We start from the raw sequence: 15,110 nt of genomic DNA on the forward strand, positions 1-15,110 counted from the left end.
TTTGGGTCAGGGTTACAAGAAATAGTTAACTTGAAGAAGAGCCATTCCTGTTACCAGCCCCCAAAACATGCTTTGTCCAGTCACAGGATACCACTTCCCCTTTTCCTATCCTGAGAGTCCACCAACAACACCCCTGTCCAATCCGGAGCAATGTCATACCCAATTCACCTGCTGCCTAAATTAAATTTTGTTTCTTTGGAGAGTCTTTGCTGGTTGGAGGGGGCAAGGGGAGGTAGAATGGGGGGGGGGAGGTTTTCCTTACTGGAAACTTTCAATAGTTTCTAAATTTATTGTATGGTTTTGAATTCTGGTTTTCGATTAGGTAGGGGTTTTGGTTCTGGTTCTGCTTTCTTGTGGCACCAACAATTTTACCCATAGGACTCGGCTCTGAGCCAGGGAAAGTTATTGAAAAGAAAGGCTGAACCTCTGTGTTCCTATAGTCTTCTTGGGAGATGGCAAGACTCAGATAAAGCCAAGACCTGACTGTTGCGGTTGATCCCAAAGGTGGAGGTGGTGACAGCTACAGTTGCCCATGAGAGCCATCCAGCATAGACATCATGCCCTGTGAGAGGCAAATCTCACCTAGCAGTGGAGTAGTGAACCCAGCAGAAACAATACACCTAATGGTAGCTGCATAAAGACTTTCCAAACTATGAAATAGCAAGAGTTGGAATTAACCTTTGTCATGTATGTAATCTTACATGTCAAATAATCAACAATAAATATTAATTAAACTCCTATATAGCAAATAACAAGAAGTTTACAATCTAATGTGAGAAACAACATGTATACAAAACAAGCTATATACAACTTCAATAGGAAATAATTAACAGGGGAAAGGCACCAGAATTATTATTTGTCCGTTGTACTCAAAGAGCATCAATGACACAGAGTTGAGGAAGGCTTCCTGTAGGAGGGATATTTTAATTGGGACTTAAAGGAAGCCAGGGAGGTCAATAGTTGGAGGAGAGGAGGTTAATCATTTCAGGCAAGGGTGATAGAGAAAATGCCTAGAGTCAAAAGACAGGGTGTCTAATTCATGAAACATGAAACTAGGAGCCTAGTGTCATTAGATCAGTTATATGGTGGAAAGCAAGGTTATGAGAAGACTGAAAAGGTAGGAGAGGGCTAGGTTATGAAAGACTTTGGTTGCCCCACAGAACATTTTGCATTTGCTCCTGGAAATAATAGGGAGCCTCTGGAGTTTTAGTAGTAGGGTGTCACGATCAGATCTGCATTTTAAGAAAATCATATGTGCCTGCCTATCATTTTACACTAAGTTTGAGCCCACTCATGGATACAGTGTACATTTGTGAGAGAGAGCATGCTTCAGGATCATGGGGGAAAGTTTTGTACCAAATAAATGTTCATAATATCAAATCTATGTAAATTTCTTTTGGTAAAATCTAATTGCATACTTGCTGACTAAACATGAAACATACAGATGAGGACTCAAAAGCTATCAGAGTAAGAGTAGTCATTTACAAGTTTAGTCATAGAACTCAAAGTAGCAGCCATTTCTCTCTGGATCCAACATGTGAGTGCAAGTCCAAATGGAAGGAAACTCTAGAAAGAGATATATACTGTATATTTTGGTGTCCTTTACTTTTGAAGACCCCTAGGGAAAAATTTTCCATCTGTTCCTTAAACGCCATACTTTTTATAGGGGTCCACTAGAAAAAAATATTTTTTTCTTTTTTAGACAATAATTGGACAACATGTTTTCTGGTGTGTTTCATTTTCATGTTAGAATAGTTCCATTGATATAACTTTTGTTTGTTTGTTCTAATACTGATAAATGAATGAAGTATTTATTACTTACTGCACAATACTCACTATGTATGTGCTAGATGCTGAAAATTCAGATATAAATGCAGTCTGATCTGAAGGAACTCACATTCTAATGGAGAAAACAAAATATGGAAGATTTGAGCAACAAGCTATATTACTGCATCTATTACAAATGGCAGCTTATATGAGCAATACATATATATATGTGTATACACACACACACACACACACACACACACACACACACACACACACACATATATATATATATATATATATATATATATATATATATATATATATATATATATATATATATATATATATAAAACATACCTAGAGTATTGGTGCCTAGCAAAGCACCTAAAGTCATACAGAAAACTCTTAGCTGAATGTGTGCCACATAACATAAGAGACCAGGATATTGAGAGGGCTAGGGCTAGAAGCAGAATGGGAGTAAAAAAGAGAAAAAACAGCAACCTACTAAATAATCAAGAATTCTGCAAAGAGAAACTATTGTAATTTAATACTTTCAGCCCAGGTTGACTGAGAGAAAGAGAGAGCTAGAAACTTAGCATTAGAGAAGGGCTTTGATCAAAAATGCCTCACCTAGGAGCAGTGCACATAGAGAGGCCTTCTAAGAGGCAGAGATAGGAAAACTCAGACTTTCTGGTGGTGGACTTAGGGGCATTAAGATTAAAGTTTGGACAAGAGAAACCTGGAGGCTTCTGTATTGTGTTCAGAAGCTTTATACAAGGAGGGCAGCTACCAAATCATGCTCTAGATAAGATCCTAAGAGGGAACTGGAAGTTTTCATTCTGTTGACCTGTGCCAACTCTGAAGTCTTTGAAGAACACAATACTCTGCCCCTATAGGAAGCAGTAGCAAGAGCCCAGATAACACAGATCTGAACCAAATAAGGTACCACCATTCCTTCCAGAACATCTCAGAGACTGGCCCTGACACAAAGTCCTAATTAAGGAAGTAAGGCTAGAAAAATAAATAAATACATAAATAAACAAACAAGTAAATAAATAAGTAAATGAATAAAAAATAAACAAACAAATAAATAAACAAACAAACAAACAAACAAATAAATAAATAAAAGAAGATACCCACCATATAGAAGTCATTCCAGGAGTCTATAAAACATATCCTCAGAAGAAACTTCACAACATGTATAATCAAAGCCTTAAACAAAATGAAAGATGACATAAGCTCTAATAGAATCTCTGAAAGACTCAAGGAAGAGTTTTAAAATAATATAAATTAAATGAAAGTTCTAGAGGAAAGAATTAGAAATTAAATGAGAGTTTTAGAGGAAAGAATGGAAGGAAGATAAATAGTTTAGTGCAGATAAATCAAAACCTTACTCAAGTCAGTTTCCCTAAAAATTAAGATGGACCAAATAGAAATCATTGACTTCATGAGACCAGAAGTATTAGAATAAAACCAGAAAGAGCAGGGACACTTAGTTTAGGATTGGCATAAGCTTTTCTAATTCTGTCCCTTCTGAGCCAAAAATTTTATAATCTAGATTTGGGATTTTTAATAGCCATATTGTAGATTATCTATATTTTAGCAAAATATTTTACAAAGTCTCTCATTGCTTTTATTGATTAAATCTGAGTTAGAAATTAGTTTACTTAGGTGAATTTGAGTTGGGTTTAATAACTGGAATAAAAAATCAGTTGTTAAAAGTTTGATATCAACATGGATGAAAGTCTTTGTTGCTATGCTCTAAGAATCTTCCCTTGTCTCTATTATATGAACCATTTGTTTAGGCAATAAACATTTTCTTTTCTTTTCTTTTAAAACCCTTACCTTCTACCTTAGAATCAATATTATGTATTGTTTCTGAGGCAGAAAAGTGATATGGGTTAGGCAATGGAGTTTGCCCAGGGTATCACAGCTGGGAAGTGTGTGAGGCCAGATTTGAACTTGGGACCTCCCATCTCTAGGCATGGTTCTCAATCCACTGAGCCATCCAGCTGCCCCCCCATAATAAACATTTCTTAAGCAACTGTGTGGCAGGCACAGTGCCATGTGCTGAGAATATAAAGAAAGGCAAATGACAGTCCCTTCTCTTAAAACACTCACACTCTAATGGGGAAGACAACATACAAAAGAGTATGTACAAACAAGATATATACAGAATAAATTGGAGAAGAGGAGTCAGGGTTAGGGTTAGCTTCCTGCAGAAGGTAGGATTTAGCTGGGACTTGAAGGACATCAAGAGGCAGAATTTATTAAACGTTTTTATCAATGGATAGAGGAATAGCTAGCATCATTATCATATTTGCAGATCACACAAAACTAGGTGTGAAAGTTAACCAAGTAATAATGGAAGAATCTAAAAGAAATTCAAAAATTTAGAATATTAAGTCAAATTTAATAAGATGTAATCTATTTAAAGGACCTATGATTTATTTCGTATAGAAATAGAATGTCCTCTACTGATACAAATTGTGACCCATCTATAGCAGTTATTTAGTTTCCTAAAGCTGAAACTTTCTATAAGCATATAGCTAGTAAATGTGTCCAAATTTGCATCTGTCTTCCTGATGCCAGGTCTAGAATTCAGTCTATCAGGCATGCTATTATTATTCATGGAATTAAATTTAATACAATTGAATGTGACATCTCATATTTGACTTAAAAAAAGTTCTTAAGTACAAGATGAGAGAAACATGACTAGTCAGTATGAAATAAGAAACCTTCCTAGATGGATGTGAGATGGTGCAACCCATCTAGAAACCTCCCCAGGGCCAGTAAAGCACAAACCTTAAAAATAGTAAAACCAATTTTATTAAGGGTAAGAAAATTATAAATACAGTCCTAAATCTATCCAGTTATATCTCCTCCCACCAATCTACACCTCCCCTTACAAGGCTCATTCTTCTGATCTTCTCAAGCCCTGCTTATATCTTCCTGCTCCTATCTAAAAAACCCAAAATCTATCTGACTCTAAACTAATCTACCTAGTAAGAATTAACAAAAAGAGGAAGAGGAAAGGACTTACAGGTGAATTTGAGCCTTTCCCCAAAGCCTGGAGTTGGCTATATTAGGTAACCCGAAGTCCCAGGTAACAATCTTTGGATTACCTTGGCCAAGTAGATTTCCAGCAGATGGATCACTAACAGATGGTCTCTGTACCTCAGGAAAACAGTCCACTCCAAAGTAGATCCTCAACCAAGGAGTCACTAATCTCTCCACAAGATTATGGCCACCAAGTATAAGGATGATATTAGAAATTAAGTCTTGTTATATTAGTTTAAACATAAGAAGTAGAGAAGGTGGCTTGTGAAAGAATTGGAGTTTGAAGCAGATATGAGACAGTGTCAGTTTCAAATGCTGACAGTCTAAAGTTTTGTTTTGTTTTCCCCCACTGTGGCAGTTGGTCTCTGGCAGTTGGCAGTTAGAGATTCTCTCTGAGGGCTTAGAGGAGGTAACATCTTTGCCTTTCTTTCTTTCTTTCTCACTGTCTGAGATAGAAGGAAAGGAGGGGAAGACCTGAATGAGCTAAGTGTCTTCTTTTTTCATCTTGGGAAACACTATTGACTATCAATTACTGTTTTTATAGATTGTTTTAACTCTGAGAAGACCAAAGAAAGAACTGGTATTTGGTTTGGACTCTGAGTCTGCTAAGGCTCAGAGTACTAACTTGGTTCTTGCTGAAGCTCAGCCAGCTATCTTTTATTATTTTTTTACCTTGGAGATGAAGTTAAGAATTATAAGGATAATAGTTGTCAGTTTGTTTAGAATAGTAAAAATTTGGGTTAGTCAGATCAGGAAGGATCAGTGTAGTCTGTGGAAACAGGAAAAGTGGTTCCTTGTGGAACCAGGGAGTTTTATTTGGGTGAAGTCAGAATCCCTTAGAGTTAGAAATCCTTTTTCATCCTTATATTTTCAATAAGTATTTTATGTTTTATAACAAGAGTCTCTTTAGTGTCTTTGCACCTGGCCCTGAAGAGAAATTTACTTATGAGCTTCACTTCACTTATATAAACTAAAGATACTTTGTAAGCACAGCAAGCATAGTATCTAAATCAGTTTATAACCCATAATAAATTCATTGGCTATTATTTTTACACAAGGGAAAATCTGTCAGAGCAAAACTTCCTTCCAGCTCAGTGAAAAACAGGGCAGAGAGTAAAAGAATGATAGTTAATGCCAGTAAAACCCCCACAATCCTTTTTTTCTCAAAATCCTCAGGGCTTGTATCCAAATTCTCTTCTTTTCCTCTTAAAGCTCATCCATGAAATTTACTCTATCCCTTACCTACATTCCTACAAAAAATTCATCTCAGAAAGATCTAAGTTTTACTGGACTTTTAAGATTACTAAGGATCTATGACATTTATAAGTATCCATCAAAGGAGAATTCTATCAGACAATTCTTAAGTTTTGTTTGGATTTCAAGCTAGAAATGTCATTAGACATTATCTAGTATAACAATGAACAGTTTAAGTGTTGGGCTACTTTGAGATGTCCAACAGTAGGGAAGTAATAATCCTATTATATTCTGCCCTCATTGGACCATATTTAAACTAGAGTATTCATCCAGTTGCTGTATTTTTAGGATGGATGTGGATAAGCTGTAAAGATGGAGCATGCCCAGGATTATGCTATATATGAAGATCACTTAGAAGAATTGGAGAACCCATACTGCATAACAGAAGAGCTGACAGTAATTGTCTTCAAGTCTATGTAGTATTTTCATGTGCAAAAAAGATATGTCCTCTTGGTTCTAGAGAATGCAACTCAGAATAATGAGTGGATGTTTCAAAGACAGATTCAAATCTTGATACAAGGAAAAGCTCTCTACAAATTAGAATACTAGAGGGAATAGGGGATCCACTTTGAGATGTATTTGGTATTTTATAAAATATAATCTTGTTTAGCTATAGATTAAATTAGGTCTAGATAGGTATCTTAGAGTCCCTTCCACCTCTGAGTTTCCATAAAGTTTAATAAACATCCACCAAAGAGGAAGACTATAATATATTCCATAGGTTTGTTTTTTATTTAGAGTTAGAAAGACCTTTAGACATTATCTAGTCCAACCCATTAACTTTGCAGATGGGAAAATCAAGGCCCTTAGACTATCTTTCAAATGTACCTAAAATGCAGAATAAAAGGGTAAAGATGATCTTGGTGAACCTTTTGAGCTTTAAATCTACAGTGATTTGACCAAGGTCACACAGTAAGTAGTAGAAAGTAAACCAAAATCATCTGACTCCTAATCTCCTGCTCTTACTTCTATATCCAGTAAATTGGCTTTATCTTGATTTTTATTTTTTTCACCTATGAAACTTTATTTCCCAATCAATTTGAAAATCTTTAAATTTTTACATATGCAAATTTTAGTTTTTCCTCTTCAAACAGGCATGGGCAAGGAACTTATTTCTATGCTGAGACTGGCTCTAAGTTTTCTGGTTCTTGGAAAGATGGACACCAACTGGGACTAGGAGAATTAATTCATCAAAACCACAAATTCCTGGGCAACTTTGTACAAAATAATGTAAGTAATTTTAAGAGTGCCTCTTTCAAGTATATGTAACAAAAATATTAGTATAAATATCTGTCAATGTATAAAAGTTATAAAATAAAAATACTGAAGACAAAACTTTTAAAAATATGATGGCACTCTATGAAAGGCCAGTACAGTATGATATATGGGAGCATTATGATCCTCTGCCTCATTTCATGAATGCAACTTGCCACTTCCACCTTTACTATCAAAAGAGAAAGAAGATTTTGGTACAGTGAGATTTTGTCTATGAGTGCCCAATATTATTTTTTCTCACATCCCTTTTCCTGCTACTTCAATATACCACTTCAAAAATGTCAGTCAAACTTTTAAATTATTTTTAGAAATATGTTCTCTGGGAGAGGACCAGGCTATGTTCAGGCCAATATGATATGATATATAATACATTTTTTCAAAGTTGAAAGCTAGGGATCATCCATAAATTATGTTATTTTGGGGGACACAAGAACAGTCCACTGTGCATTGCCTCAATCTACATTAAAAAGTGAAATGATGTCCTTAAATACAGGAATCTTGGAAAGGCACCCTTGTTTTAAAGTTATTTCTGGATTCTGATTGACAGACTGCACTAATACTGCTTTGCTGATAGAGCTACAATGAATTCTGTTTGAATGAAGCAGATGTAACAGATGTGATTGCCAGGCCCTGTCTGTGTTACAGTTTATCCCAGAGAACATGTCCTCTGTATATTAACTATTTAAACTACCTACTTGTACATGTTAAGTATTGTTTTTCAACTAAGTTCATTTATTTATTTAATTAATTTAGAGTATCTTCCATGGTTACATGATTCATATCCTTTCCCTCCCCTCCTCCCATGGTCAATGAGCAATTCCACTGGGTTTTACACTGTACATGTTAAGTATTCTTAATAAAATTTTGAAATAAAAAAAAAGAAATATGTTCTCTCCCCAAAAATTGAGAGATCAAAATTTATTCTTCAGAAAAGACTCTCGTACATATATAATTGCACATAAGCTTTTTGACTTTCTTTACATTCTTGGCAAGTCAGCATCTATCAGTGATAATCCTGGTTATGTGACAGCTACATAAAAGTAAAATTCCTACCTCTTTCACTTCAGAATAAGAAATGCATATAATAAAAAAAATCAATCATAAGAAGAAGAAACACCTCTATGCAATATAAAGGCCTTTTGAAATAGCACTGGAGGACTCAGTAATAATTCCACTCCCTCTGACTGTGCCAAGTGATGCTTCCTTTTTAGATTTGGCTGTAGCAGCTATAATCTTGTCCACTCTTGACAGTGACCCAGCCTGATCTTTCCATGTTCAATTCTTAATGGAGGGAAAGCAGTGAACCTGCCCGCCCTTGAGGTGTAGAAAGAAGCCATCTACAATTAGAGAAGAGACTCAGCAGTACAAAAGAAGATATGAGCAAAGATATGGTCTCCTCCCTCCATTTGAAGGTTCAGTATATTATATGGATCAAACGAGGCCCTATATCTATTTCAGTATAAGGCAATTTAAAACATCCCAACTCTAGAGTTTTGGAGAAAGAAAAATGACTGGTACTGGATGTGGAAAGCACCAGAGGAAGGGATCAGATTCACGACTGTATGAAACAGAAATATAATAAGTCCAGCTCCATCAGCCTAAATTGCCAGTAAAATTTTCAAAGAGAGAAAAATGGACAGCCAGTCTAGAAGAGGTCATGATATAATCAATATATAAAGGAAGAAAACCTTCAGTGAAAAAAAAAAAGATCACATAATCAGTCATCAACTTTTACAAGGGCAATGTTCCTAGAAAAGAGTACAAAAGTCAAAAACACAAATGTTAATATCCTGAACCTAAGGGGAATAGGGGGTTGCATTCTTACATTCACCAAAAACTATATTTTGCTTGGGGTGACTGAAAATGACATTTTTCTACAAACATTTCTTTGTAACAAAACTAATATACACTTTTCCTAACACAGTAACCATGAAATAATTCATAAAATGCAGTACACAAAATAGAATTGGCACAATGCAAAACATTTTTCTCACTAGTAATTCCCTAGAATTCTGTGACCTTTTGTGTTAACATCTCAATTTTTAAAAACTTTGATTTCAGACAATATTAACTTTTTTATGACACACAAAATCTTTAGAACCATAAATACCATACAACAAATAAAATTCTTAAAATGAAAATTTTTTTATACAAATCTTAACTTTTACTTTTTTAGATGGTAATGTAAGGGTATTGTACTGTATTGTTTTGTCCTTCATTTTTGAAGAGGACTAATGACCTCTCCAGGTGATATCTTAACTCCTGCATGAATTGGATTTAAGTGAGACAGAATTCACAAAATCATTCTCTTTTCCAAGACCAGTGGCAAGACCAAAGTCAGGACGACTGGCAATGGCCCAAAATGCAATGGATGATCTTAGCATCTTTGGTGTCTAAGTTCTAAGTACCCCCAAAGCACCTGTTTTGATCACCTTCATGATCACTAAAACAAATTGTTTTCATCCATCCATTCCTGCAGAGTAAGACTAAACATGCTTGGGGTAGACATTCTCCTAATTCACCAATGGGTATGAGGCTTGCTGGTTACTCTCAACCTGGTTTAGCCTGCCTGCTGAAACAATTTTTACCTGAATGTGGAGTCACAGATGAAAGTTGGGCAAAAAGTAGATACCAAAGTTAGATGAGCGACCTTGAAAAGAGATCTGTAAGCCCTCACACCAGAGGTGTCAATCCTTCCTGATCTCCCCATAGATCCCTTTTTCTGTTATATTGTATATTATACTACTGTAGAGTTCTCTATGTTGGCTGCCTTCTGAAAACCAAGGGAGATATTGCTGGAACTTTAGTCATTGCTGTCAGAATATACCAAGATCAGCAAGGTCTGGACATCACCTTCAACTCTCCATCCTTCACAGCTGGTAGATGGCATTAGAGATTCTGAAGGATGCACCAGCTGGAAATATTTTCCTCCTTTTTGAGGATGTAACAAATTGTTGATTCATTAACAACAAACTTGATGGAAGCTGCTGTGGACATTCTGGCATAACGTTTATCTATCAACCTTATTTTCTCTCTATGCTGCATCCCTGATTTGTTTGCTTAGGTTTAGAGCCCAAAGGACTTGCTCTATGCTTTGGAGGCATCAATTCAACACAAAATTTGAATTTGAGAGACAATGAAAATATGAAATGAAAGCACAGAGACTGAAGTACTTAATATGATGCCAGCCACTCCACAGACTTGCACACATCACCCCTCTGACATTTTTTCTCTCCTACACTTAGCCATGAGTGTGCAGGATTGCAAAACAAAAGTAAAAATGAAGCTAATGAAATCATATAAATGCTTGGAGTTGCCAAAGTTAAATGTGAATGAAGGTTGAGGATTGACTGTATTTTGTGGTACCCCCCAAAATAATGAAACAATATCAAGAAATGCTAATTAATGCAAGAGACAAAGCTATCAAAGAAAAAAATGAGAAAGTAGAAAATTTGCAACACATTGCAGAAAATCTCTTCAAAAGTACTTATATATTACCTATCTTCTTGGGAATAAGGAGGGGTGGAAGAGAGGAAGGAAAAAGAATAAGATGTCGATTTTTAAACATAGATAATATGAGAATTTGTTTCTCTTGTATAAGCATATTATAATTTATTATATATTTATAATAAATCCTGTATTATGTTGTTATATGTGTTATATACATATAAATAAATATCTATGCTTTAAAATAAATAAAAATTGGAAATGGCATGAGAAAAAAGTATAAATAAGCTCTGAAAAAAAGAATGGCAGATTTGAAATTCAGAACTTCAGAATAGAGAAAAAAAATTTAAACAGAATAAAAAGATATAAAAGAAAAATGTGGTCTCCTTAGCTAATCAGAAAATTGACTCTGAAGGTAGGAAAGAGATATTTTGTAATTAGTGTGTAGAGATAAAGATGATAGATCTAGCAGATAGACACAATGAATATCATAACTTTCATCTTGCAGGACATCATGAAAATTCCTCAAAAGTATTAGAAACAGGGGACAAGTACAGATCTATAATCCATACATTACTGAAAGAGCAAAACAAAAGTTTGCATCTACAAAGACTGTACTAATTAAATGTTAGAATTTCAGAAAAGACTTAAAAAAAAAGTTGAGGCTCTCTAATCAGTGAGATTAGAAGTTATTGAAACTGAGTTTGCTCTGTATTTAAAAAAAATAAAAGAGGGAAGTTTGTACCGGAGGGAAGTTTGAACTTTCGGTATGGAGAGGGGGAAAGAAAGGAGAACCTCCTTCTCAAAGCGGGGTTCAGGGGAAACAGCAGGTGTAATGAGTTGGCTCAGAGAGAGGAGAGGGGGAATTGAAAATTTTCCCCCTTCTGCCTTCCCTCCTTAGCTAATAGCCACTCTCCCAGATTCACTCTTGTCCCTCTTGTCCACCCTCCACTACTTGAAACCAAAAGGTCTCCCCTTGATCCATTCACTCACACTCAGCTTGTGGAACAGATAACTTTTAATGTCAACTCAAACAGGTAATACAAAAGGAAATAACGGGCAGGGAAGAATGGGAAAAGGAATGTGGGAAAAGGGGATCCCTGTCTCTATCTAAACCCTTTCCCCTCCCTCCTCGAGTTTGGGGGGAACTCAGGCCTTGGCAGCCTGAGCCCCCTGAGAGAAAGTCAGGTGGACTCACCCCTGGGCAACAGGAGCTGAGGTAAAGTCTGCTCAGTTTTCTCTTCAGAAGTCCCTTCAATTGTGAAGTGAAGGGGGAAGGGGGATATTTCCAGTCACCAGCAGGAAAAATGGGTAACCCTCAGGAGAAAGTCTTTTCCCCAACTTCTCTCTTTGGCTTCTCAAGACCAAGAGACCCTCACTGCTCTCCCAGCCAGAGTCTTCTCCTCTGGATTCCCCTCCTGGGACCCCTCCCCCGTCGAGGTGATCAATTTCACATACTCTTCAGCCTGGCACTTTTTCTCTAGTGCCAGCTTCTGTCACAGCTCCCTTCCCTCTATTAAGTTCTTTAAAAAAAATTTTTAAACCTTATCCTCAGTCTTACAATTAATACTATGTATTGGTTCCAAGGCAGAAAAGTAGTAAGGGCTAGCCAATGGGGGTTAAGTGACTTTCCCATAGTCACATAGCTAGGAAGTGTCTGAGGCCATATTTGAACAAAAGATGTCCTGTTTCTAGGCATGGCTCTCAATCTATTGAGCCACCTAGCTACTCCCTCCCCATTAAAATCTGATCTACAATTGCATTCTATCCAACTTATGTGCAAAAAGTTCATCTCAAGTTTCTGCTCATCTAAGTGTGTAACATAATCTGGACATTCTGTATCCTTTTATCTATATAGATTATTAGGTTTAATTATTTTGAATGGCTCATGAATACTCAATTAGAAGACTTTATAATATTCTGTCTTCATTTTATCAACTCCATGTTATTCATAAATGAAATCTTAAATACCTCACTCTATAGATACTCCCTCTTTCATTGGCATCTTGCACAAGTATCCTCCATTATAGGGACTTTCTTATTGGTTGAGACCCTACTTGATACTAAGCAGATCACAGAACAAAGTTATTAGTGTGTGTGCTGAATCTATTATTCTGACATATACATGAGAAACACGGTCATGGGAAGAGTCTTTAAGTGCATATTTTGTTCCAATCAAATACTTTTAAAAATAGTTAACAGGCAATAAACACAATTTGACTTTGTGTTCCAGGTATCTTTCAATGACTTATATCACTTCAGAAATGTTATCTGCACTAGAATATCATTGTGAAAGTCTGTTTTCTCCCTGTATTGTCATCTAGAATGATATGTGTCCATATAATATGTATATATATATACATATATGTATATAAACAAATATAAGCATTTGTGTGTACACATGCAAACATATACTCTTACACAAATGATAAGACCATTACTTTGTAGAGGTAAGAAAGCAGATGAGTCAATAATTTTTTAAATTCCTCTTTTTATAAATTCAGTATCTGTGAGGTTTTCTCCACTTGTTGGCTATTACTCTCTCACATATCCTTCAACTTCCTCAAAATGTAGTTGCTTCAAGTACAGACCTCTTTTATGCACACTTGACTTGGTCCAGCTACTGTACCATCTTTATCTTATTTGGGATCATTGATATTGTCTTATCTAATATCATAGCTAACATTTCTGTAGTGCTTTAAAGTTTGTAAAGTGCTTCATATACGTAATTCCATTTGATCACATCAGGGCTGTGATGGTACAGTTCAAATATTGTATCTCCAAAGTTATTTATAAAGAAAATGTTGATGGATAGGTTGACAGATCTTTTACACTTTTTTGCCTGTTTTCCTCTGTCTGGTTGCATTTTTAAATGATCCTGAGGTGATATGAACTAATTGGATCTCACAAAAAATTCAGTTAAGATTTTTTTGCAGATAATTTTGTCAAATTCCTTCCATGTGTGATATGGAAATCACTTTAAAAGACTGATATATATTAATTTAAGGTCACCAAGGAATTCAGCTATGTAATTCCTAAATGAAAACTCAAGTCAGCAGTCAACCTTTTATGGAGGTTTTAATTACTAACAGGAGGAAGAAAGGTATTGGAGAGAGAGAAAGAGAGAGAGAGAGAGAAAGAGAGAGAGAGAGAGAGAGAGAGAGAGAGAGAGAGAGAGAGAGAGAGAGAGAGAGAGAGAGAGAGAGAGAGAGAGAGAGAAAGGGGAGAGAAGGGAATAGGGCTTAAAATACCCACTCTTCTTAGGCTGGGCCAAAGGCCCAAGGCCTTGGATAGCCGAGGCAAAGAAAAGAGATCAGTCCCTATCACTCACGTGACCAAAATGGAGAAACAGTCTGAGGGCCTCCACTCCAAGCACCAGGTTCCAACTCCCACACTCTCCCTCCACACAGGAAGTCCCAGCCTCCTCAGCTATCCTCTACCTCACTTCCTCTGTCTCCTCTGTGCCAATGGTGGCTCTAGCTTCACCCAAGACTGCCCAGAGGTCTGTCCCCTTTGCACGTCTGTTGAAGGCCATATTCTCAAATAATTAAATCTTGAGCTTTGCTGCAGCCCTTCCTAAATCCTGTTACCCTGAGTAGGGTGGATATTGTAGTTTCCAAGACCTGATTCTGTCATTCCAAGTATCTCTATTGTTATTGATCAGGAAATAGCCAAATCCCATCCTCTAAAGAATGGTTTGAACAGGTAGTTTTGAAATTCACACATGGCTTACAAAGTAAGTAGAGAAAAATTAAGCATGTTAAATGGTTATAATAATTGAATGGTAATAATGAGTCTGGAAGATCTGAATTCAAATCCACAGCCTCCAATGCTTACTAAATGTGGGATCCTGGGCGAGTCACTTAATCCTATTTGCCTCAGTTTCCTCTGGATCTGTAAAATTAGTTTGAAAAGGAAATGGAATACCACTCTAGTGTTTTTGCTAAAAACAAACAAAAAAACAAATGGGATTTGCAAAGTAATGAACAAATATTTCATATTGTTCTCACAACAACCTTGAGAGTGAGGTGCTATTACTATTCTCATAATGTATAACAGAGGACATTATACTGTATCATTTATTCTTCTGTTTTCTTCAAGTTATCTTAAAATGCAAATTCACCATTCTGTAAGCTTTTTTCCCCTTTTTTCTAAAGACATCATGTTGTACTTTAATATACAGAAAGCTTAATTAATTCTGAACCAGTTAATATGGAAATCATAGTAGTTTGAGAGATAAACTAAAACTTTATGTTCAATTAATTTTTAAAATAATTTGCTAAGAAAAATAATGGTGTCAATAT

General features: G+C 35.9%; 1 protein-coding gene across 1 annotated transcript in view; it reads left to right on the forward strand.

Annotated features, from left to right (window-relative positions):
* The window catches only part of LOC100012142 (radial spoke head 1 homolog), a 71,557-nt gene that overhangs the window by 46,756 nt on the left and 9,691 nt on the right, over positions 1–15,110 (forward strand). The window contains exon 5 of the mRNA XM_007501050.3: positions 7,179–7,314. Coding sequence (XP_007501112.2) covers positions 7,179–7,314 — 136 coding nt within the window. The remainder of the gene's footprint in view (positions 1–7,178; positions 7,315–15,110) is intronic.

The sequence above is a fragment of the Monodelphis domestica genome, chromosome 8 (genome assembly GCF_027887165.1).
Source record: "Monodelphis domestica isolate mMonDom1 chromosome 8, mMonDom1.pri, whole genome shotgun sequence".
Taxonomy (NCBI): domain Eukaryota; kingdom Metazoa; phylum Chordata; class Mammalia; order Didelphimorphia; family Didelphidae; genus Monodelphis; species Monodelphis domestica.